The 26,757-nt window shown below is 36.1% G+C and overlaps 2 protein-coding genes across 4 annotated transcripts; one reads left to right on the top strand and one right to left on the bottom strand.

Moving 5' to 3' along the window:
• Window positions 1-58: 58 nt before the first annotated feature.
• On the bottom strand, window positions 59-15,642 carry tmem151ba (transmembrane protein 151Ba). 3 transcript variants are annotated; one of them, XM_065256518.1, is made up of 3 exons: window positions 12,666-15,642; window positions 7,334-7,392; window positions 59-4,600 (listed from the first exon to the last, which is right to left on the bottom strand). In XM_065256518.1, the coding sequence occupies exon 3, from the start codon at window positions 4,520-4,522 to the stop codon at window positions 3,134-3,136; it is 1,389 nt and encodes a 462-aa protein (XP_065112590.1). In that variant the 5' UTR covers window positions 4,523-4,600; window positions 7,334-7,392; window positions 12,666-15,642; the 3' UTR covers window positions 59-3,133. The 3 variants fall into 3 exon arrangements, with proteins under 3 accessions (XP_065112590.1, XP_065112589.1, XP_065112588.1); XM_065256517.2 differs by lacking the exon at window positions 12,666-15,642 and having other exon boundaries at window positions 59-4,597; window positions 7,334-7,849; XM_065256516.2 differs by lacking the exon at window positions 12,666-15,642 and having other exon boundaries at window positions 7,334-7,828.
• nfkbie (nuclear factor of kappa light polypeptide gene enhancer in B-cells inhibitor, epsilon) lies at window positions 9,407-26,289 on the top strand. The gene is made up of 6 exons (XM_065256521.2): window positions 9,407-9,979; window positions 15,650-15,752; window positions 19,720-19,930; window positions 23,143-23,231; window positions 23,311-23,559; window positions 25,835-26,289. Exons 1-6 carry the CDS (start codon window positions 9,654-9,656, stop codon window positions 25,895-25,897), a joined length of 1,041 nt encoding a protein of 346 aa, XP_065112593.1. The 5' UTR covers window positions 9,407-9,653; the 3' UTR covers window positions 25,898-26,289.
• The last annotated feature ends 468 nt before the right edge of the window (window positions 26,290-26,757 follow it).

Here is a 26,757-nt window from a genome sequence, read left to right as displayed (position 1 = left end):
ATTTTTACTTAATAACATGAACTGGCAATAAGCGTATTAAGTAAACAAGGTCAGCATGCTCAGCACATAACATTTCATCATTTTATTAAGTTTTCTTAAATGTGGACACACATATTTGGCCTCCAACCTGAGATATCACTTTATCAGCAACAACCAGGTGTGATATTTATTATTATTGTGATATTTTCATTCAATGAAACATGAAATGACAATAGCCATCAATGTTATGAATTATCCACATTTGGACAGTGAAATATTATTTTCAGCTTTACTTTATAATTTGCATTTTGAATGTTCACTGATGTGACTGATGTGATGATTGAAATGACAATTTGATCATAAATCACTTACAGTACCCCTGTGTCGTTCTATACCACCAATTCCTTTGATTGTCTTCAGAATACATTTTTACATATTTTCGTTGAAAACCGGGAGGCTTGTGTCTGTCCCTTAGACCGCAGTTTGATGTTCACAATCAAGCCCAGAAAAAATGAAAGACATTGGCAAAAAGGTTCATCAGTAGTTCAATAATAATATTATGAAGTGATGAGACTTTTGTGCACTTGGTGGTTTAGAACGACACAAGGGTAAGTGATTTATGATCAAATTGTCATTTTGGGGTGAACTAACCCTTTTAACAGTTTGCTGTATTTGCTGCAAAACAATACTTTATTATCAGCTGACAGGTTTGCTGTTATTATCATAAACACACATTTAGTCACTAGTCACAATTAGTCATTATAAAGCCATACATGCAAAAGTTTTTATTCATTATACAAAATGCTTCTTCTTGTATCATATCAAGACATAAAACGTTTTTTTTTGTATGTGGGGTCTGAAAAGCTTTTGTAATACTTTCCCCCCTCATCTTCTTTAAATGCATTTAGTAGAAATACCATAAAACATATTTTTGTTCTATTTTTAGTACCATTCAGGTTTTTGCATGGGTGTAAAATAAATAAATGAGAGCTGTAAACTCTCTTTTAATACATTCAAGGCCTGCAGAATCTACAGTGTGGATAGTAAAGGAGTTGCTCAGGGATATTTGAACTTTCAGGATCAAAATGATGTGAAGATGTAAAGGTTATAAATGCATTTGTGTGCTCGTGTTTTTTACATGTGCTTCAGTCATTGATCCTGTCCGCATGATGTTTATATTTCAGAGATCATGCAGAGATCACATACAGTAACAGTCATGTTGTGCTTGTATGTACAGATTATTTTCTCAATGCGACATTAATTCTGATTCTTATCAGTATTTGACATAAATCATGATAAAAAAAGTCAAGGTGTTTTTGAACATTATTTACATTCTGATGTGACTGCTCAGAATGATAACTGTGACATTATTTCTGTTCAAAGCATCTTTGGAATCTTTGTCAATAAGCTTTCAAATTAAACTTAAAATGTAAACTAAAATAGGCACTTAAAAAACAAGAGGTAGTTGCAAAAAAAATTACATATTTTAAATATTTTTGCAATGTTTAAAAATCTCAGTGGAGATGGTGTGTTTGTAGTGTATGTGCATGTACTAAATTATTCACAACATTGACACTGTTGCCATAAATAGTTTGTCTAATGCCAATACAGACATTCACATTACTTTGAAATTTAGTCTGGCCTGTGTGTTTGTTTGTTTGTTGTTTGTATATCCTGAGATTCTGCATTGTGAACACTGAAAGCGGTTTCGTCCTCTATGTCCTGCTGTGTGACACGCTTTATCTAAAAATATTTTAAACAATTATCCGTCATTTTTATAAAGTAAACATGAAATATTTTTACAATCACTTGTCACATAGCAGGCCTGTTGAAGTGAACGTCTTTAAAGATAAAGTGATTTAAAATCACCAGATATATAAATAATGTAGTTTCTCTTTAATTCAAATACATTTTTAACCCATGATCTTGATGTTTAATAAGGAACTTCATGTTCACCTTATGTGTCAATCACTAGAATGTGTGATCCTGGACCACAAAACCAGTCATAAGTAGCACAGGTATAGCCAACAATACATTATATGGGTCACAATTATAATTTGTTTTAATGCCAAAAATCATGTTCCTTGAGAACATTGTGTAAATTTTGTACCATAAATATATTAAATGTATTTATCATTAGTAATATGTGTTGCTAAAGACTGCATTTAGAAAACTTTAAAGGCAATTATCTTAATATTTTCTTTTTCCCCCCCCTCACATTCCAGATTTTCAAATAGGTGTACATGTGGAAAATGGAAAAGCTTATTTATTCAGCTTTCTGAGGATGTATAAATCTCAGTTTTTTACCCTATGACTGGTTTTGTGGTCCAGGGTCAGATTATAAATGTAAAATATCAGTTATTATATATTTTTATATCTAGGATAAAGCATGTGCTTTTAGGTTAAAGGTGCAGTGTGTAATTTTTAGAAGGATCTCTTGACAGAAATGCAAAATAATATACAAAACTATATTATCAGGGGTGTATAAAGACCTTTCATAATGAACCTTTATTTTTTATTACCTTAGAATAAGATGTTTTTTTCTATATACACAGAGGGTCCCCTTAAGTGGAAGTCACCATTTTGTGCCGCCATGTTTCTACAGAAGCTCTTAACGGATAAACTTTTGTATTAAGTTGTCTCTAACAATGACATGTTTGTCCGGTGGCGGCTACCGTAGCTTCTCTATGCGTTTCAAAAGCAAGGGGTGAGCTGTGAACTGAGCTGTTGGTTGCAATTTGCAACCTCACCAATAGATGCCTCTTAAATTTACAAACTGCACCTTTAACAGTAATGGTTTGTAATTTATTGTTGTGTTGTTTGTCAATGTGTTGACTTGTTGAAGTCTTTTCTGATTGAATCACAAGATGCTATTGGAACTTCATTAGAATGTGAAGTCCAAGTTTTTAGGGATGCAATAGTTGCTGAGTATAGTTGCTAACTGCATGTGTAAAACTGTGCCATTTTTTTGCGTTTAAAGGACAAATGTTGCTTTTGTACATTTTAAAGGAAGAGTCAAGATTCATTTTCCAGGCAAATCCTCTAAAACTTTTTCCATACAAATCTGCTACTCTCATTATTGTAACAAAGCTGCACAACACGTCTATTGTTTCTGCTGTTGGCAAGTGATGTGTTTTCAAACCAGCAGCGGTCATTATAATGAAGTCTCCACACATGAGTTGTTATGGTGAAATGTCTGATGGTCACGACAGCCCTCATTGCGGTGGACGATCAGCACAGGGAAGTAAAGAGCATCCTGGTAGGCCGGAGGAGAAGGTGCGCTTTCTTCAGCGGTGGAGTGACCTGCCAGGCATCGCGTGCTTTCGGTCGGACAGCTGGGATCGTTTAGACTACTACTGTGACTTCCCCAAAGGCAGCTGCGTCGAGAGCCGTACAAACGGCTCAGGGAGAAGCGGCTGCCGCTGAAGGGTAAACGCTGACTGTTAGCGTTGCAAATGCTCAACGCACTGCGCGAGAAGATCGAGGAGCTGCTGATGGACCGATGACAACGCTCGCAGTTCTGGCGGTAGCCGCCAAAGCCGCTTCCACCCGCCGCACCGATTCCACGCGGTGAGAAGGTGTTGTGGGTGGACTGCTGTGCCAGGTCCATCAGCACGGCCTCTGAATAGCTGGGCACTAACTGTTGGTTGGAGCGTATGTGCCACTCCAGTTCTGTACTGTCGATAGTGTTGACCCTTGAGATGTGATCGCAAAACGGTCTCTCGTCCAAGGGTGTGACGGCTACATAGTCAAAGCCGAAGAGTTTCTCCACGTGATAGTGGAGGTGTGCCGTGCGATACTCCGACAGCACACGCAGTGGCCACGATAACGTCAGCGCCGCAGCCATCCAGAACATGCCCTGTGATGCATACCAGGGCAAGCGGTCTGGATCTGAGAAGGTGAGGATGTGTTCTTTGAATTCGACGTTCTTGAGGTGCATCCCTTCTCGTGCCTCCATATAATCATCCAGGCCCTCGTTCTCCGTGAAGAACCTCGCCCGCTGAGTCAGGTATGAGTTTTCTGACTCCACGTTGGCGAAGCTGAAGCACTTGGTGAAACGTAGCTTTGTCACCGGAAAGCTCTCTAAACCCGTCAGGTGCTTGGAAATGTCCTTCACCCCGCAGTTCCCGTAATCGAACTCGGCCTCGGCCACGCGCGTGTTGACGCGCTCGTGGTACACCTGAGTGGTAGTGTAGGCGTCACCGTTGCGATACCGCGTCACTTGGCGCGTCCGCCGTACGTAATGGTAATTAATTGCCTTCCACCAGATACAAGGTGTGGCTCGCTGCATGCGTTGCACGCGCTCGGAGGCGCTCTCCAGATCCACTTTACATTGAAGCTTGTTGCGCGAGTAACAGTGCCAACACTCCACGAGATAGACAACGTAGAGCATGACGAGAAAGGCCACGGGGATGTAGATGTAGCCGTTGGAACAGGGACTGTCGTGGTACGTCATGGACTTTGTCTGAAAGGCACTGTCGAAGGTCACGCGTGTCACCTTTGTGACCTGGCACCAGGTCATTGCGATCACGCAGCAGTACATTAGGAGTGAGAGGAGAAGACATTTCCAGTGAGCTTCATGACACAGCAATTTGCTGAGGGACGACTGCACGGGTCGCTGCTGTACAGTGAAGATATAAAAAGAAAGGTGAAAAAATCAGTTGACCTATGCTTTAAATAGATTCAGTGGTGGCTGTTGACTTCTCTTCTGAGGGGCGCCAATTCAAAATATGTGTTTGGCGTGTCGTGAGTGGCTCGTCATGTCAAAATTTGTGTTTGGTGCATTGTGAACCTTGTGCATTAAGAGTCATGTCAAAATATGTGCCTGCTGCAAACGCATCGAAAGGGTTTATGATAAAAGACACCCACATGTTCACAAAATACTTGCAAGACACTAACTTAAAGGGACAATAAGTAGGATTTACCCCCATCTAGTGGTGAAATTGTATTTTGCGTTCAAACTAACAGTGCTCTCTAGCGCCTCGCTTTTCCAAATGTGTGTTGCAACTACGGTAGCCGTTATGTACTCACTGATCTCCTTGTCCGTTGCAGCTGGTTCACGTGTTCTGAATGAAAACGCGTTGTGGAAACGCGTTGGTAGGCTAGTGCTTTTTGTCCCTCTCTGCTATTATAGCTTATCACATGGAAGCCTTCTTGGACTTACCCGTTCAATGTAAGTAAAGAGAAGACATTCTAAGCTTACAAAGAAAAGTCAGATCACTGGCAGAGGTCATTTGACACCAATGAGGACATATTTATGAATAAAGACTTTGATTTTGATGAATAAAACACTTAAAATCCTACTTACTGTCCCTTTAACAACTAACAACAACTAACTGAACTCTGATAACACATGAATGATATTGAGTATCTGGCAAATGTGAGTGAATCTTTTGTCATAAACCCCTTTGAAGGGTCTGCAGCAGGCACATTAAGATGACACATCATGCACATAAGTTTACATGATGCGCCGAACACATATTTTGACATGACGAGCGACACACATAATGGGCTAAATACATCTTTATGAGCTTTGCATCGAGCGCCCTTGAAAAAAAGTCATCAGCCGCCACTGAATATATATATTCATGCTCACAGAACTCATACTCATGAAACATCATAATGATGACATCATATGTGCAAAAATCATGTGCTTTTGATTTTTAAGAGTATTTTGCTGATGCTTTGACTAAGTCAAGCATCACGATTACTGTTACTAGTACTGCTATTACTAGCAGTCACACGGGACACACTAGTGGCAATGCCTCTGAATAGATTTTACTCTAAACACCTATGGTGATGTCAACATCTGACAAAACCTCTCAAGCTTTTATTATGATTCTTCTTGTTAAAAAGATTGTATGTCTGTCTTGTGCTTTTAACATGAGATGGCAATAAATGATTGATGTTTTTCTTCTATAATTATCTACTGTATCTCTAACCACAGGCCCATGAGCTTCTCCCTGCTGGAGCTCACAGCGGGCTCATCATAGCTCTTAAATGTCGATCTTGTATAGAATTTCTCAGCTACTAAACACACAATGCTGGTTTTATCTGGTCTTCCAGACTGGTTTTAGCTGGTTAAGTTGGTGTAGCTTTTTAAGCTAGGGAAAGACCAGCATGACTAGCTTTGCCATTATGGAAGGAGTAGCTTTAACCAGCTACTTCCATTTTAAACCAGCCAACCAGCAAGGCCAAGGTTACAACCTAGTCAATCTGGTTTTAGCTGGTGGGATTTAGCTAAAGGTTAGCTTTGAAAACAATTATAAATTTGAGTTATCAATAAAAAAACTCTAATTCAGCTGTAATTCAGAATGAAACAGCATAAATGGTGTTTTAAGTCGACCAATCAAGCAGACATGAAAAAAAATCTGAACTAAAATTTTGCATATGAACCAAAATAAATCTTAACCGCAGCCGGGGCAATCCAGAGCCAATGAAGTGTGCAGTTGAGGTTAATGCTAAAAAAGTGATTCTACTATTATTAAAATTAGAGAGCACACTAAAGAGATACAGGGGTGGTTTCCCGGACAGGGCTTATCCTAGTCCCAGACTAAAATGCGTGTTTAATCTGCCTTAATTTTGTACTGACATATCTTAACATATATCAGTGTTATTGCTTTGTCTCATGATGCACACCAGATTTGTTTTTTTGTAAGGTTTGTTTGGAAAAACTACTTAAATTTCCTAATATAAGTAAGGCCTAGTCCTGGCTTAATCTAAACACTGTCTGTAAATCCCTTAAAGTGTTGTCATTAAACCATGTAATATTTACTTTTTAAGAGTTTATGTTACTTAGGATTCATTTTGTTAAAACCTGCAAAATGTTTGCCCAGGCACATAAATTACAAAAACTAATTTATTTCCTATATTTAAACAAGGGATTATGCGCATGATATCCTAAAGACTTCAAATAGAAATTAGCCCAGAATAAAAAGCATTTATTGACCTAAAGGGAAATGTCAAATCAATAAGCAAATGAGAATTAACTATTAATCTCTGAAGAAAGTTGAAATCCAGACTGCTCTTAAAGCACTAAAACTATCAAACAAGCCTGAACACACTGAAAAGGACGCAGAAGAAGATGGTTCTTGTTTGGGCTCTTTCACTATACAGAGCTCTGAAGTTTGTCTTTTTACTAGCCCGACATAGTCTGACAAACAATAATGAGATAGATAGATAGATAGATAGATAGATAGATAGATAGATAGATAGATAGATAGATAGATAGATAGATAGATAGATAGATAGATAGATAGATAGATAGATAGATAATAAATTGCGTCATAATATTCCTGTAAACATGCTTACATTAAAAACACATGAGTGTTTTTCTTCTCTTTTGGTAACTCACCACATCCCGTGGAGTGTCCGTCTGGAGGACTGAAGCACTGTCGTCTGTGACTGGAGCTGCTGGAGACATGATGGAGATAAGGATGAGAAAAACATCCATGTGTCTTCAGCGAGGCAACATTCTGTCCGCGTAATGCGCATCAACACCACACTGCGCCTTTACGGCGTAAAAATCACTGTTGGATTGCTGGTTTCCCGTAACATTCCGTTCAACAGCACTGCTTATAAAAAATAAAAATGCTATCCACGCGAGACGGAAATATGGATTCAACACATCGCGAGATAAACGCGCATGACACTGAGACGCGAGCTGAATCCAGACTCATACATCAGTGATATCCAGGTAACGACAAAGACAGATAGGAAGAGAGAGAGAGAGGAGGGTGTTGTTTATAAACGTCTCTCTCTCTCTCTCTGCTGAGGACTGTGTCCGTGACCTTGACTCCTTGAAGTCAATAGGCTTCCCATTCCCATTTTTCTTTATTAGTTTACAAAGCACGTCTATGGAGGACTGATCCTGCAAAAATTGTAAATAAATAAATGTACAAAGAAATATATAAAACAAACATAAATAAAGAAATATAAAATATGCAGAGAAATATATATAAAAAATATATATATATTGTCTATATGACTCGACAATAAATACTAAAAACTTTATAAAATAATAATGATACAAAATAAAGAAATAAATGTGGCAATACTCATCTCATCTATGTTTGTTTTTTATATTTCTCTGTATATTTATTTTTGTTTTTTTATTTATTTATAATTTTTAGGTCTGCATAACAACTATCGTTTGCAGAATAAAAGTTAACGTCATATATATGTGTGTGTGTGTTGTGTATATATAGATACACACCCATGCATGTATGCGTTTAAAAAATATTTACAGGTGTATATACATTTGTATATTTATATATAATTTCTATAAAATATACATGCATGTGAGTGTATCTATGAATACAGAATTGTTATACACTATATATATATATATATATATATATATATATATATATATATATATATATATATATATATATATATAGTATACATATATATATATATAGTTATAATATATATATATATATATATATATATATATATATATATATATATATATATATATATATATATATATATATATATATATATATACATACACACACACACACACACACACACACACACACACACACACACACACACACACACATACACACATACATACACATACATATACACATACATATATATATATATATATATATATATATATATATATGTGTGTGTGTGTGTGTGTGTGTGTGTGTGTGTGTGTGTGTGTGTGTGTGTGTGTGTGTGTGTGTATATATATATTTTATTCTGCAAAGTGATTAGTTTTTATGCAGCCCTATAATTTTTCCCACTTGAACCTGATATACATTAAAAATGTGAAAATTAACTAAATGTTATTTAAAATTTGATTGAATTTCCTCATGCAAACCATTATCCATGAACAAATAAGTTAAATATACTTCAATAGATTCAGTCTATGCCTGTCCATACATACAGTACAGCTCCACCTGCTGGCTACTGTATGTAAAGCCCAGCCTACTGTCAACTAGCTTCCGTATAATATGACAGACGTGTTAAAAAAACCAAGACCTTCTAGTAACTTAAATAATGTAGAATATATATCTTTAAAATACATCAGTATTTATATGCATGTATAACTAATTTGCCTGGGTGACTATGCATTTTGCAACTACCCGTTTTCATTATTAACTTTCCATGATGCTGATATTATTAGATGGCAATTTTTTTTAGACATTTTTTTCAACAGGTCTCTGCAATCATGGGGAAATGCACAAAAGTCCAAGTAAACCTCGTGTTGTATCTGAGGGTTTAAATTAAGGAAAGAGGTTGTTGGATGAAGGTGTTGAAAAGAGAACAGGTTTGTATTTGAGGTATTTTAGGAGATTCCGTGGGGTTCTCGGTTCTGTGTTTGGACTGGAGCAGTAATGATATGGGTTCGCCACTCCCAATGGGGAATTCCCACTGTGGACAGTGACTCCGCCCACTACACCGCTTCCCCCAGCACTATTACCCTTACCATACTTTGTTAGTTTCATTAACTAAGACTGATCAACTTTACCTCACGCTGATGCCACGCGCTGCACTTTACCGACCGATCGGTTGAATGGGGTTTAAATCTGATTTCTGCAGTTTTGAGGCGGTCGGGGATGAGAAACAAAAGCGAATGTCTCTGGTGTCATAATGTTACGGTGATTTTGCGCTGCTGCATTGCATTAATATCGCTACTTTGACGGAGCTTCAGAATGGCGCGAAGCGGCGCTGAGAAAGAGCGCAAATTAGAACTGGACGAAACTCGGATTGACTCCGGAATCGACTCATATAAATCGATCTCCAGAGATCAGTACGGGAGTTTGGAGACTTCTGACGAGAAAGATAAAGCGGTTTGTGGCACAGATGAACGACTGGACTCTGCGTACGTGTCTTCGTCGTTAACTACGGAAAGTTTGGAGGATTTGATCGGGAACTGTCGTATTTCTGACTCTGAACGCAACGCGGTGAACGCGACGCAGTGTGAATACACCGAAGAGGAAGTGAGTCTCTTAACGACTCTGACTGAAGATGGAGACACGTACGTTTAAACTTCACTTCATTTAATAGATGTGAACGCTGTTAGTGTGTAAATGCTACGAATTTGTGTTGTATTCACTCAATAAGGTTTAAGACATAGTGTAAATTTAGTTAAAGACATATTCACCACGAGTGCTATTATCCTAAAATATTAAAGGGATAACTTAGTTCACCCAAAAATGAAAATTCTGTCATCATTTACTTATTCTCATGTTGTTACAAACCTGTATACATTTCTTTATTCTGATGAACACGAAGGAAGATATTTTGTAACCAAACTGTTCGTAAGCCCCTTTAACTTCCATAGAATAGGATAAACAATACTATGGAAGTCAATGGTGCCCCAGATTCTTCCAAAAAATTCATTTGTGTTCAGCAGAACAAATACATTTATGCAGGATTGTAACAACATGAGGGTGAGTAAATACTAACAGAATTTTAATTTTTGGGTGACCCATCCCTTTAAGACATGGCTGGAAGGTGTCAAACAGCAGATATAGTTTCTGACATGTTTATAACATAACATTTATAGCTGGGCAGTGATACAGGAGTTGGCTGAACAGGTGAAATGTTGTGCTGCTGTGCTGAAAACCAGTCTACATTGGTCTTATCTGGTTTAAGTATCTGGTTCGAGCTAGTCCTCCTAGCCTGGTAAAGCTGGTCAAACTGGTCTTCCAGCCTGACCAGCTTAAAAGGTCCAGAAATCCTTTGGATGCTTAACCACCTAAAACCAGCTTGGTTTTTCAAGCAGGTGTTTGTAGTTTAGCAACTTTCAAAATAGCTAGATGAAATAGAGAAATAGTTTTCAGTTCAAATATGTAGTTTTATCCTTTAATAGCTTGTTGCAGGACTTTTAGTGTAAAGTTAATAAAAATGTTTTGCAGGAAATCTAAGATATCTTGAGGCGTTTAGTGTAGTTTCAATTTTAAAGTTACTAGTAAGTGCTTACATATATTAGTGAAACAACTTAAAGGGGTCACAGCGTGAACATCTGACTTGCTTAAGTGCTATAATTAGGTACCCAGTGCTTCTATCAACCTAGAAAATGTGAAAGATCAACCCAGTAACTTAGTTTTGGTAAACCATTCTCTGCATGCATGTGAAAAAATAGGTAATTCAGTTTTTGCCATTTAGTGCAGAGAGCAAGAGAGAAAAAAATTATTCACAGCATAAATAAATTGCGCTCAGTGTTTGCATTTTATCAGCTCATTTGCATTTTTAAAGGACAAACCCAAAAACGGTAAATTTTTGCTTACACCTACAATTTTAAGATGATATAATACATTTTCTTTGTGGTATTTTGAGCTAAAACTTCACATACACACTGTGGGGACACCAAATATTTATTTTACATTTTTTAAAAATCTCATAGTATGACCCCTTTAAGGTCATAAATAAGGACATAAAGGTCATAAATCAGAATAATAGCAACAATCGGCCCTTAATGTTTTTTTCAAACTGAGCACATTTTTGGATTTCTTGTATCACATCTCACAAATGAGATCTGCTGCAGTTTTATGCAGTCTAATTCTAACAGGTCAGACCTAAAAATGGAGATAAAGGTTTTTGAAGTGAAACATTCTTTAAATTTTCTAATAAGTTTGTTGGAGTTTCCTAAGTGACACATTCCCATGTGATGATGGGTCAGATTTTGATTACTGTAGCAGGGTTTGCTGTTTTATCGCTAAAGTCGGTAAACAGACATCTAGAAACTGGATCTGCCGTTTTTGGCGCACAAGAAGAAGAAGAAGAAAGCAGAAGTATGCAGACATGCAGTGGAATTCCCCTCGCCGGCCCAGAAAAAAACATCTTCTATATGCTGTTGTTTGGAAAGTGCGAGCTTTTGTTGTGCATGTGAACTTATATTTGAATCTACACGTCCCGTAAACATGTTTATACAAGCGTTGACCTTCAGACCAGATCGTGGTTCAAACTGCAGCGTATGTTCTACAACATGCGCAAACATTCACCGCAAAAGTGAGCACGCAAACATAGTCTGGTTAATGTTAGCTTGCTTTCATTTCTCTATTGGTTTTGTGTTGTCAGTCACATTAAAGGAAGTTTCTTGCATTTTGATTGGTCTAAAGATTGGCCTTCTATGGGTTGTCTTTGGTCAATCCTTTGAACCAAATTTACAAGAATAATGTCAAAGTTTATATTAAACGTCTGGAGGAGATCAACAAAAAAACTTTCATTTTAGTGTTGCATTTGACTGACTCAGCGGTGGTTTATTTGTATATTGAGAGTGAAACACTTTAAAAGGCATTGTTCACGCAACAAAAAGTCTGTCATTATTACTCATTCTTTGTTTCAAAGTTGTATGACTTTGTGAAAAAGTATGCTACCATGTTGGGTTGAGTCTTTGCAGTCCTCTTTTAAACTATGACAAACTCCCATTATCTCCAAAAATTAAAGGACCGGTGTGACAGATCTTGCTTTTTTACAGTGTATGGCTTCAGATTTTGCAGTCTTACAGACTATTGTGATGAAAATATTGTGTATTGTTGTCCATTTTGAAGCTGAACACTGAAGACGTACTGAACATCATGAGTAATACATGACCGAATTTTACGTTTTTTGAATTTCACACGAGCTGAAACATCATGAATCATGATTTACCACAAGTCAGATTGATGACACCCAAATCATTCTCACATTATTTACATGTCAAACCCACTAACTTCTACCTGTTTCCAGTCCTCCTGGCTTACTGTAAAAGCATACGGGCCGAGGTTATCGCTCTTGGGGAAAACAGCCACCTGCAGGGAAAAAATGCAAGTTAGAGGATGGAAAAATAAGCCGAAGAGTTTGTGTTCCATAATCGATGAATCATTTACCGCTTCTTAATGACTCAATAAACATCTGAAAGCTGAACAAGGTTCATTTATAGATTTGTATTGAATAAGTGATTGAAGAACTTGAGATTCTTTCCAGAATCGTGCGTTGAGAAATAAAAGTGCATTAAAATTATACACATTAAGTATACTTAGGAAGTGCTCTATTTTCGTGCACTTAATTTGTAATTAATATACAAAAAATATTCTTCAGTACATCTTAGGGGCGATTTCCTCCCTAGACTTAGACTAAAATAAATGTAAGAGCTGTCCAAACCAAAAATAAACTTGCACCGAAATATCTGAAAATACATAAGTGCCCCTTGTTTTGCTCCAAAATGCACGCCAGTAATGTTTTTAGTAAGGCATGTTTGTTAAAACTAGTTATTTCATAATTAAAATAAGCCCTAGTCCTGGCTTAAGCTAATTTAGGGTAAAGTAGTGCATGGTAAACTTTATTGTCCCATCAGGGCAAATTTATCTATCATCACCCATGCTGCAGTTGCACAAGTAACATACATAAATCAACCATTACAAACAATAAAAACAACAGAAAAACACAGCAAAAAATAAAATTACGAATAGTAGGGCTGGGCAAAAAATCGGTTTTGCGATTAATCTGTTATTTTTACGTGGTCGATTCAAAATCGATTCTCAGAGAGTAGAATAGATTTTTTTTCCATATTTATTTCCGCAAACATTGAACGTAAGATTAACGTTAATCTAATTACTAGTCTTCTCCACTAGATGTCACCCTCTTTTTTGCCTTGCACGATGTTACCAAGGAGCAGAGGTATGGAAGCATTTTAGATTTTGCAAGCAAGACGACGACGATAGTGTTGTGGCTTTTAATTTTTTTTATTAATTACCCATTTGTAAACTGCTGTTCACTGTTCTTTTTTATGAATATAGTATTTGTATTTAATCTATATTCATTGAGTTAAATAGAGAATCGAGTATAAAAACGGACCCGAGAACCGGAATCGAAAATTGAATCGAGAATCGAAGTCAAATCAATTTGATAGCTTGTGAATCGAAATTGAATTGATCTGGAACATCTGAATCGATAGCCAGCCCTATAAGGTAGGATATGGTAAACTTTATTGTCCCATCTGCGGAAATTTATCTTATGCTGCGTTTACACCAACCACGTTTCAGGCGTCAAAATTGCGTCTACCGTGCCTAGTTTGCTGCTTGAACTGCGGTTTAAATGCATTCGCGCATGTAGAGCGAAGTAGACGCGTAGAAAAAGCAAGCATTTGACGCGCGTCATAGGCAAAATCCACTTCTTGTGGGAGGGACAAGTGCTATGCAGTTATCTGTTTGCAAGATGGCTGATGTTGATTGTGCATTTATTGAGAGAGTAACCAGTTTGTATTTGGTAACCTTACTATAGGGGGAAAATAAACGTCGCGGGTCGATAAACGTCGCGTGACTCAAAAGTGAAATGTGTATTACAACTTACCAGGTTGCCCAAAGTCCTCACTGACACTCTTCCAAGCAAGTTCCTTTTTATTCCTGTCTCCTCTATAGAAATAAGAACTTGTGTCGTATAGCTCCAGGTGACTGCTTACGGACAATATCAAGCGTTCCTTCATGTTGAATGAGTGACTCCGGGCGGGGCTGCTGCCACAGCAGCCAGCAGGCTCCTGATTGGTTAATGCGGTGCGAAATTCCGCCAAAGTTCAAATTTTTCAACTTGGGCGTCAGCCGCAAATTCGCGTGAACCGCAAAATGCACAAAAAGCACAACGCTCAAATTTGCGTCAAGTTCGCGCGAATGAGGCGGTAAAGCATCTTACGCACCGCAGGACCTTCAGACGCGCGTCAACACGTCTTAACATTGACTTAACATTGAAATCACTCGCGCTACACGCCTCTACTGCGTTTGGTGTAAACGCAGCATTAGGCCATCATCACCCATGCTGTAGTTGATTAACATACATTAATCGACCATTACAAACAATAAAAACAACAGAATAACACAGCAAAAAAATAAATACATTTAATAAATAAATAAATATACAAGATAAAATTATGCTAAGATAAAATTAATCTTAATTAAAATGAAATAAGATACAATTATGTATGCATTTTTCAAATGCACTAAGGTACTACTGCATTAAACACTTGCACTGTTTAACAAACTAATAATGTTCCTGCTGGTATTTCAATGTATTTTTACTACATTCAAGTATCTTTATGTTTACCTGGGAAAGCTATTGAGATTTTTTGCATTGCGTGTTTAAAGGGATAGGTCACCCAAACATGAAAATCATTTACTCACTTTGTTGTTGCAAAAATTTCCATAAATTTCTTTGTTCTGCTAAACACGGAAAGATATTTATAACCAACAGGAAGCAGGAACACCATTGACTTCTATAGAAGTCGGAGGTGCGCTAAACATTTCTTAAAATATCTTTCTTTGTGGTCAGACAAAACAATGCATTTATACAGATATGATGAGGACATTATCCCTTTAAGTTATGCTTGTGTTTAAATAAGAAAATCATTATATTGCAATAGTTCTTTAAAATGTGTTACGTCTTGCTTAGTTTTGAAATTTGTGTTTGTCTTGAATTCATTAGAAGATGTCTATCCGTCTATTATTATGCATAAAGTTCCAGTGTTGCGCAATGTCTGAATGCGTCTGCCACTCGCCGCCGTGTGCAAGATTTCTCAGTATCATTCAACCTACTTTTCTTCCACCACACATTGTGAAACATGCTTTTTTTAGACCGATTTCCTTGATGGTTTCTTTTTGGCTTTGCTTCAACTTTAACCTGATGTGAAACAGCCGTTTAACCTTCAGCATTTCTGTGTCTGTTTCTTCTTCAGGATTCTCCATTTGGCCATCATTCATGAAGAACAAGGCTTTGCACAACAGTTGATGGATCTTTTTCCTCATGAGCTGCTGGATATTCAGAACAACTTGTATCAGGTGCTTACATTTTGCATGCTATTCAAAACTTATGATGCACGAGCGTGAAGAATGTAAACTGACGGTACAACTAATGACATAGGAATGGATGTAGTAAGTTAGATCAAAATTTCATGAATGAGTCCCATCAAGCAAGAGACCTTTTATTGAGGGAAATCTTGCATGAATGTTGTAATGAGCTTTGGTTATTTTTTGTTTTCCCTTTAAGGGGAAACTCCCCGTGTGCACATCGGCGTGTGAAAGAGATTATAACACTCCTTTAATGGGGAGTGTAAGGGCTGAGTTTCAATTGTTATTTTGAAATTTGGGGTTTATCCAGCGTTAACAGGCCAAGGGGCTTTTTAGAGACCCCACCCACCTGCACACATGACCATTTCTATAGTTAGAAAGGCTAAATGAAACTTCCATTGACGTTTATGTTAGCATTTGGATTAAAGGGAAGCTATGGGGTCCTGTCAACAATATTATTGACATTCAGACTTTGACAGACAAGGAAGTGCTGGAGATTTAAACGTGGTAATGTCATGACTCTTTAAAACCCAGAATTAAATCATTGACATTTAAACAGTGAAAATGCATTTTGCGCTCCAAATTTTTTTTTGCAAGAAATGAATTATTCCTAATGTCTAAATGACTTGAGTATCATTTCACTTTGAACATACAGTAAGTAGCACTTTGTTACTTTTGACCCGGTCAGCTGGGACGAAAGTAACACGCAGGTGGGTCAAAAGTAAACACAAGATACGATATTCTGTTTTTAGTAAATGACTATGACCTTGTTCATATGTAGCTGCAAACATATTTTGTTGTTTATCTTTGCCAAAAATAATGAAATTACATTTTTATTTTAAAAAATTATTTATCGAATGTTTCAAAAGCAACCAACAGTACAAACTTGAATTTTAACAGTAGTATTATTATGAAAATTAAATTAAATCAAATTAGAATAATATAAATGTTCAACATAATGTAACCGTATTAGCAGCAGGACAAAAGTAAAAAGTGTAACTTTCATCCCGACAGGAACTCCTGACATTTAAACCAAATTTACTTTTATTTAAAAAAAATCTGAAACGTCAAACTTCAAGATGTGTAATGCTGCGTTTACACCCGCCGCGAATATGGCGTCAAAATTGCGTCTACCGTGCCTAGTTTGCCGCTAGGGCTGGGTATTGGCAAGGGTCTCACGATACGATACATACCACGGTACATTAGGTCATGATACAATGCATCACTATACGATGCAATACATTGCATGTTGCGATACATTGCAATACTTTTCCTTTTTTTATCAAAATTGTAAAAAAAATAGAGCTGAATTTTTGTTAATTTTTTTTTAAAGCCAAAGTGCTTCCACGCGTCGGCTTTGAAAGTTGCAGGTGTTTTTAATTTTCTGAGGGATTTGATGGGTTTTTAAAAATATTGATAGTAGAGATTGAAATATCGATACACTATCGGGGGAAAATGTATCACGATAGTTAGCTGTATTGATATTTTTGCGCAGCCCTATTTGCCGCTTGGACGGTTTGAATGCATTTGCACGTCTAGAGCGAAGTAGATGCGCTGAAAAAGCAAGCATTTGACGCGCGTAAGAGGCGAAATCAGCTTCTTTTGGGAGGGGCAAGTGCTATGCTTGTGGTTGTCTATTTGCAAGATGACTGATGTTGATTGTGCATTTATCGAGAGAGTTACCAGTTTGTATTTGGTCACCTTACTATAGGGGTAAAATAGTGTAAAAAACAGCGGGAATGCAGCGGGTTGATAAACGTCACGTGACTCAAAAGTAAAATGTGTACAACTTACCAGGATGCCCAAAGTCCTCACTGACACTCTTCCAAGCGAGGTCCTTTTTATTCCTGTCTCCTCTATAGAAATAAGAACTTGTGTCGTATAGCTCCAGATGACTGCTCACGGACAATATCAAGTGTTCCTTTATGTTGAATGAGTGACTCCGGGCGGGGCAGCCGCCACAGCAGCAAGCAGGCTCCTGATTGGTTAACGCACCGCGAAATTCAACTCGTGCGTCAGCCGCAAATTCACGTCAAACGCAAAATGCACAATAAGCACCATTCGCGTGTACCGCGCCAGACGCTCAATTCGTGCCATTCGCACGTCTAGGCAGAATTGCGTCTACCGCGCCACGTTAAGAGACCTCCAGACGTGTGTCAACGCGTCTTCACATTGACTTAACATTGAAAGCGCTTGACGCCTCTACCGCGGTTGGTGTAAACGCAGCATTAGAGCACTAAATAACCTGTAGATTGATCAGTACTGTAACACATGAAACCAGAAACACAACACGTTATGAGAAAAAAATGCTTTAGGAATTTACTTATCATGGTTGAAAACAGCTTTCTGGACCTAGACAGGCAAAACGGTGACGAAATAACGCGATATTTGTCAGCTCTGTCAAGGGTTGCATGCTTAAGATCCTGTAATAGTTTGAAATGCAAATGTAATCACGACTTGGAGAAAATAACTTTGTTACTTGCATCCCACATTACTTTTGCCCCGGTTCTTCCCTAAGTTTTTCAACGTTTACTATTTATTGGTATGTGTTTAAGAAAAATTATAATTTTTGTTTCTTACTGTCAACTACCAAAAACATTTTTGCCAAAGTCTTAATAAAAATTATGTTTTTAATTGCATTTATTTACTGAAACTTGAAATGGGGAAAACATGGTCAAAATAACATAAATATGAATGTTTTACGTGTATTTTTTTAAACATTTTTTTGATTTTTTTAGTGATATCTTTCATGTCATGTTCATGTCTTTTACATTTGCTGTTGGGTGACTTTGTGACTCCTGGTGTTTGCTTTTGTTGAAATTCATCTTATTTAAATCTTATGAAATTCATTTTATTTAGTATGACCTTATTTTTTGTTTCTCTCTCATTTACTGTAATTACATTTATGTTATATCAGCCTCATATTGGCCACATTGCTTCCTCAATATCGGTGTCAGACATTTAACCCATATACGTCCAACACTAGTACACATGATCTTTGATCAGAATGTCATAACTTCATATAGAGATCATATCCTCTTATCATTCAGCCTTTTAATCTAAATTACGCAACACATTCAGTGATCGTCATATTCAAAACCTGTTGTATATTCAGATAAACATCATGTTTAGGAAGTGGAACCTGTGAACGGTGTTTTCAGCGCATTGATTTGATTTATACATTTACTGATTATATTAATAGTTAGTTTAGTTATGTGAGATGTTATCAAATGTGGGTTGAAAGGTCTTGAAGTGTTGCAGTCAGCATTTATAACTCTGAGTAATGCAACAGATTTACCAAAAGCAACGTCATCAAATAACGCCAGACCATTGGCCATATTACTCACACGTTCCCTTTGACAGTCACTCTGTTACTCCCAGATTGAGTAAATCTTTGCATTGCCCTTAGTTTTTTATTGTCTTTCCTCTTTGTCGTTAAATCAAATAAATGTCTTTGTGAATTTATGTCATACTTTGATGTTCAGGTTAACTTTACAGTACATCTAGCAATGTGTTTGTATCGTGTGCTGAGGCTTGTAACCTTCTTTTACGAGACATCGGGACTGCCCCCGTAATACACAAAACCCAAAGTATCCGGTTGAAATAAAAATGAAACCATATTTTGGTTCATTTGTACCCTTTGGGTTGGATTATCTAACAACTGCTGCTTGCAAGTGAATCATGAAACAGCAGCAGTTACATGCATTTATTCATAATATTGCGTGTGTTTGTAATTCATTTTATTCTGTTAAGTAAGATATAAGATGTAGTTCTGTATTGTAATCTAACTTAGTCTTATTTTATCTCGTAATATCTTACTGACCAGTCAGCATGCTGGACTCTTAATTTGTAAAAATTGTAAAGTTTCATGTCAGTTGAATTGACTTTGTCTTTCAGATTAAATGTAAACTTTGCCACGATAATCAGCTGTAATCTAAATGTTTTCTGATGTTTTCAGACGCCTTTGCACCTGGCGACGTACCTGAATCAGTCCTCCATAGTGAAAGAGCTGCTGGCGAAAGGAGTCTCACTGGAGCTACAGGACCAGGAGGGAAACACCCCTCTCCATGTGGCGTGTGAGCACGGTCTGTACGATTGTGCCAATGAGATGGTCGGCGTCGCCTCATCCAACAAGCTCGCTCACGTGTTGGAGACACAGAACTGGAGAGGTAACATACTGCAAAAACTATTAAAGGAGTATTAAAGGTGCAGTGTGTAACTTTTAGGAGAATCTCTTGACAGAAATGCAATATAATATATATAACTATATTATCAAGGGTGTATAAAGACCTTAAATAATGAATCATTATGTTTTTATTACCTTACAATAAGACATTTTTTTCTACTTACACTACGGGTCCCCTTTCATGGAAGTCGCCATTTTGTGCCACCATGTTTTTACAGAAGCCCCTAACGGACAAACTTTATTTGAAAAGTTGACTCGGATGATGACATGTTTGTCCTGTGGTGGCTACTGTAGCTTCTCTGTGTTTCAAAAGCGAGGGGTGAGACATTTTGGTTGCAGCTCACAGTTTCACCACTAGATGCCGCTAAAATGTACACACTGCACCTTTAATGATGTCAAAGAAATACAGCAGGCAGTTTGAGATCATATATCTGGTTGTTATCAGTGTGGCTTTCTGATGAAAACATTGCATGCTACCGTTACTCATATTATGGGTCAAACCCAAATACCAAACCTGAATCATGTGCAACTTGATTCATTCAGGAGTCATTGATGTTGTTTTTATATTTTCAAATGCCATATGAAGCCTCATCTGCATTTATGCATTTGGCAGATGCTTTTATCCAAGGCCCTGTTTACAGAATTGCAGTTTCATTTTAAAATTATATTTATAATTTATTATAATTTATAATTAAATGTACAAAAGTAGATCTGTGTGCATTGAAACACAACCCTGACGTTTTCAAACTAAAACAGAGTCTGCAGCATTTACAAAAGTTTTAGTTTATGAGGTTCGAAAACGAGTTGATGCCAAGTGTAACCCTGGCAAAAATAATGTGCTTTAAAATGAAAACGCACTAATGTAAACACACTTTTATATGGATCATTAAAGCTTTACATTTTTATCAGTATGTGTATATGCCAACTAGTATCAGGCTTAAATTGAGTTTAAATCAAGGATTATTTGATAATTCTGTTGCACCAAACTTTAAACCTTGTTTAGAAATAATTATGGTTACGTTTAAACCGTCATTTTGATCTGGGTTTTAATTTTACAGTAATAAGATCTTAAGATATCTTTAATTCTGTTGCTTCATTACTTTTAACTCATTCCCCGCCAGCATTTTTTGTGATTTTCACAAAAGTTTTACAAAATGCCTTCCAGGAAAATGTTCTTCTAAAAATATATAAACATACAAATATATCAAATGAAAGAACAGACCCTCTGCTTTCAAACAAACAAAAGGGGGGGGGGGAACATTTCACATGCTATCTATATATTTTTCTCTGCTTATAAACTCTTAAATATTGGTATTTTCTTTAAAAATATATTTTTATAGCTAAAAGCTGAGAAAATGCATTTTTGTGAAGTAATTTTGTTTGAGATCAGATTCAGAATGATTATCAAAACATACACAGAGTTTAAAATCCATAAATAACGTTTTGGCTTCAGTTTTTTCATAAATTGGATAAGTATGCTAATCGCGGTATTGGAGATTAACATAAAAATTTATCAGGAACACTTTTATTATGCACATTTTGACAAGATAACTTGTTAATGGCGGGGTAAGAGTTAAACTCTGTTTTAAATCTTAGTTAGGGATTAACTTTAAATTTGCAACTGATGACGTTTACATATTTAATTGTAGATTTTTTTTTTTATATATGTTGCTTAATGATCAGAAAGATGTATTTATTACAAATAAAATAGACACTCAGTTTGGAGTTGGCTTGGCTTTAAAGCGTCAAGTCCGGGATGCTCTTTTTATCTCCCAGTAGCTACATGCAAAGACATATATTTTGTAAATGCACAGGAAAGTGGCTGAACGTTTAAGTAAACATTAACAGCACCGATGACGGGTAACCACGCTATTCGCTTGCTACGCTAATCCCCTCTTTCTCTCTATTATTATTATTTTATTTTAAATCTGCATTATATTACCGATATACAGTATGTAGCTGATTTAAAATACTTGAATATATTTTTCGTTTGTCTACAAAAATCTTTTTGATTTTTTTTTAATAACATCAGCATTGTTGCTATTTAGTTGCACCGTATTTATCATGGTGTCAACATTCACAATCATCATGGCGGACAAAAATAAATTACAGATAAAGATTTTAATACCGGTTTAAGTTTTAATCTAAGATTTGTTAATTAACTTGAATTAAAATAAAACTAGAATCAACAAACCTTAGATTAGCTCTTAACTTTTAATTGAATCCTTGTTGGTGCAACCCACCCCATGTGTTCCTAAGAATCAAACCCACAACCATTGGGTTGCAAGCGCAGCGCTCTCCCAAAATGAGTCCACTCTGTATACTTGAATTGAATGAGGAACCTGTGCTATACCAAGAGACCAGAAATTTCGTCATAGAAAATGTCAGTTTGTGTAGTAACGTTTCTATGCTGTTAGTGGTTTGAATGGTAAAGCTGCTTCTCATTGTACTGTCAGGGTGTTTTTTCTGAACAGAAAGAGTCAAACAAGGAAGTTATCAGAGAAAAAAACACAGCTTGGAGTTTTCAGTAATGTTGGCATAGCGACTGTTTTCATAAACACACGAGCAGAAGGAATAGTAAGTCGTTCATTATGTAAATTTTCCCACTATGTTGAACGCAACAATGACGTAAGAAGGGATAGTTCACAGAAAAATTCAAATTAAACACAAATTAAGATATTTTTAAAAATTTTAATAACCAAACAGATCTGGGGCACCATTCACTTCCACTGTATTATTTCTTACTACTGTGAAAGTCAATGGTGCCCCAGATCTGTTTGGTTACAAAGATTTCTTCAAAATATCTTCATTTGTGTTCAGCAGAACAAATACATTTATACAGTTTTAAAAACAACTTGAGGGTAAATAATGCCAACATTTTCATTTATGGGGGAACTTTCCCTTTAAGTGCAATAAGAAAGCTACCAGGATTTTAAAGAGTGTTTACATTCCCAACATCAGGATGGGAGCTGTAGTGGACATTAGCAATAATTTTTTAGGCGAAATACTGTCACCTTTTTCAGCTGTATTCCCGTTAAAGTTAGTTTTACTTTACTTAACTGGTCACAGGTTTGATCCCCATGGTACATACATACTGATTAATGTATACCTTAAAGTCACTTTGGTTAAAAGCATCTGGCAAATGCATAACGCAAAAAAAATGTAGCCTAAAAGATCTTTATATTTTTTGTGTAGGTCTCACCTGTCTCCATGTAGCAACTCTACACAAACATCATCGCATCATGCGGCTTTTTATGAAGAAAGGTGTTGACCTGAACGTACAGGTGAGCCGTTTTCCCAACTCCTGTTGACGTTATTCCTTCCTGCCTGTTTCCTGACCAAACGTATCTGCGTGTGTTTCAGGAGGGTACGAGCGGGAAGTCTGCGCTGCATATGGCCGTAGAGCTTCATGATGTAGACGCAGTGACCCTTCTGCTAAACAAAGGGGCTAATGTAGATGCCACCATGTTTAATGGATGCACCGCCCTGCATTTGGCAGTGGGCCGACAGGACGCATCTATTGCCAACCTTCTGTGCCAGGCCGGAGCCGACAAGATGATCCGAAACCTGGAAGACGAAACGGCCCTGGATCTAGCAGATGGCAATGATGATGTAAGTAGACAGCGTACAGTTACAAGTTCAGTGGCCGGTTGCATAAAGCTGTAAGACTAGTCTTAAAAGTTAGTCATGAATTTTTTTCTTCAAGACTGATCATAACTGTTTTAAGTATGTTACATAGAAAGGTAGATCGGTCTAATTTAAATCCAAATAATAAGACTAGTTAGTCAGAATCATTCATAAGACGCAGTCTTAATGTCACGGCTATGTTTATGCAACCGGCCACAGTAGTGTTGAATATCATTTGAGTCAACACTGGATGATAACTATAGTTTTAAACATGTTTATATATTAAAGAGAATAGAGGAGTTCACTATAACAATAAAGATATGTATTACTGCAGTGCATGTGAATTAACATAAAGATAAGTTATCGTTATCGTCTGGATGCTAATGGGTCAATGACGTGAAGTTAATTATTCAATTAATAATTATTAAATAATAAAATACATTTTCAGATTACTTACATACATTTTTTTTGAGGACCAAGTCTAAAATTTGTGGTTTTATTTCATTTTGAAAGAATATTTGGGGGGATAATTGCAAAATGTCAATGTGGTGTAACCGGTTTTTGTCAATTGGTGTAACTAGTATTTTTTTTTAAATTAAAATATAAATATATGATTTTTTTATGATTACGCTTGCATGCCATCAAGGTGGATAAAATATTTAATATTTCTCATTTTTTGGTGCAATTTTTTGCATTACATATTAGTTTGTGCTGTGTATTATTATTATGTATGTATAAATGCATACACATTCATGAACATATTTAAGAAACATTTATACCTATCTATCTATCTATCTATCTATCTATCTATCTATCTATATATATATATATATATATATATATATATATATATATATATATATATATATATATATATATATATATATATATATATTTATATATATATATATATATATATATATTTATATATATATTTTTATATATTATACATAAATAAAAAACAATTTATAAATAAAACATTTGTGTGTGTGTGTTAAAATATACATAATATTTACACACAGCACAAACTCATATATTATGCCAAAAAATTACTTTTATTTTGTATGAGATTAATCTAGATTAATTTATGCCCAGCCCTAATTTTTTTATTGCATAAAATAAACATAAATACACTATGTGCATTGAAATAAACCTGATGCGTGCTTTTAAAACAAGTTTTTTTTAAAGATTTTTAAATTTCTTATCTTGCCATACCGTTTTTGTCACTGCCCCTAATATAGCTATGGTTATAGTCAAAGTGTGAACGGCCCAAAAAAATAAAAATAATGATTTACTCCCTCTCAAGCCATCCTCAGTATATGTGATTTTCTTCTTTCAGATGAAGACAATCTGCGTTAAATTAGAAAATGTCCTGGTGGTTCCAAGTTTATAATGGTAGTAATTGGTGCTTCTGATTTCAAGGCCAAAAAAGTTCATCCATCCTTTACATAGGGCTGGGTATTGGCAAGAGCCTCACGAAGCAATACATATCACGATACAGTACTTTTTCTTTTTCTCCAAAATGTAAAATAAGTTTTTTTTTTAAAGCCAAAGTGTCTTCCACACGTCTTTTTCTGCCATTTTCTCACTCCCGCTAATTTCTGAGACATTGGCCGAAATGCCGTATATGACAGACAACTGGATAGCGACAACTACAGCAGCGGCAGAGGAGGTCGTTTGATGCACACAGAGGGATTAGATTTTTCTAAAATATCAATAGTAGAGATTGAAATATTTATACACTATTGTGGGAAAATGTATCACAATAGTTAGGTATATCCATATAGTAATCCACATGGCTCCAGGGGTTAATAAAAGCCTTCTGAGGGCGTTTTTGTGAGCAAAATATCAATATTTAAAACTTACTAGCTTTTGGTAACATCTGACACGCGTTCAAGAGAGTGTTATCAGCGTACGACGTGTGGATTACTTCTGTGAAGGATGGATGGATTTTTTTGGGGCTTCAAATCAGAAGCAACATTTACTACCATTATAAAGCTTGGAACAGCCAGGACATTTTTTTACTGATTGTATTTATCTAGCAAGAAAGGTAATCATATACATCAAGGATAGATTAAGGCGGATGAGTAAATCGTGGGGTAATTTTTTTCTTGGATGACCTTTAGATGATGAAATACGCTTGCAGCCTGTTTACTATTTACATGATGACTATACATTTATGTAAATGCATTTACTATTGAAACTTTATTTTATGCTGAAAGGTGTATGATGTTTAAACATTTCTTCTTTTTTTCCTTAGATATTGGCCCTGTTCCCTTTTGATGACATTCAGATTATGGGAAGGACAGTCATGAACTTTTAAATATGTGATTTTTTTTTATGTTTATTTTTGTTTTATGTTTTAATTGTGATCTGAAGTTGTGAGGATTTTATTTCTGCACATCTTTTGATCTTTCTGCCACCTCATGTCAAGCTTGATATTTAAATCCAGCTGGTAAATCACACAGCACCACATGATTCATTCATATTTACCGCTGTGTGTATCATGATGTCATCAAGCAATGCAAACATTACTTGTATTATATGTATTCTGTTGAGCAACCTTGATGTAAATGCCGGACAAAATGCATTCTGATATATATGATTAGAAATATTAATGTTTTTGTAGCAGTTATGTGCTGTAAGATGAGCAAATGCTTTTTAGATGTGTTTCCAGTGAATTCATAGTGTCAATAAAACCAATTGTAATATTTAGGTTCAGTGTTTCTTTTCAGCTAAAAAGTCAAGTCAGCCTTTATTATTGTCATTTCGACCATGTACACAATGAAATGAAACCACGTTCCTTAAGGACCAGTGTGTGCCACATGCAACACAATAATGCAAAAAGAGCTATTGAGCACAAAAATACAAGTTATATGAATCCTGTGTGTGCAGATAATGTATGTTTCATTTACACAGTTTTTAAAAATTATCCGGGAACCATTTCATGAATATCTACCAAAAAAAAAAACGTGTATATTTTACAATGTTGGGGTTGACCTGAGAGGTCGATTTCAAAGATAAATGCCATTACAGTCACTGTCATAAACGTTTAATATGTACACAAAACAACTACTACTGAAAATGACTTGAAAAACAACTACTTGACTAAAGAAGACTTTAGTAGTCTGGCATATATCATCAGTAGAAGTGATACAGATGTGGACAAACAATTCTTTAAGA

This window comes from Paramisgurnus dabryanus, chromosome 12 (assembly GCF_030506205.2).
Source record: "Paramisgurnus dabryanus chromosome 12, PD_genome_1.1, whole genome shotgun sequence".
NCBI lineage: Eukaryota > Metazoa > Chordata > Actinopteri > Cypriniformes > Cobitidae > Paramisgurnus > Paramisgurnus dabryanus.
Note: the sequence above shows the minus strand (reverse complement) of the source record. Positions and strands in the feature narration are given on the sequence as shown.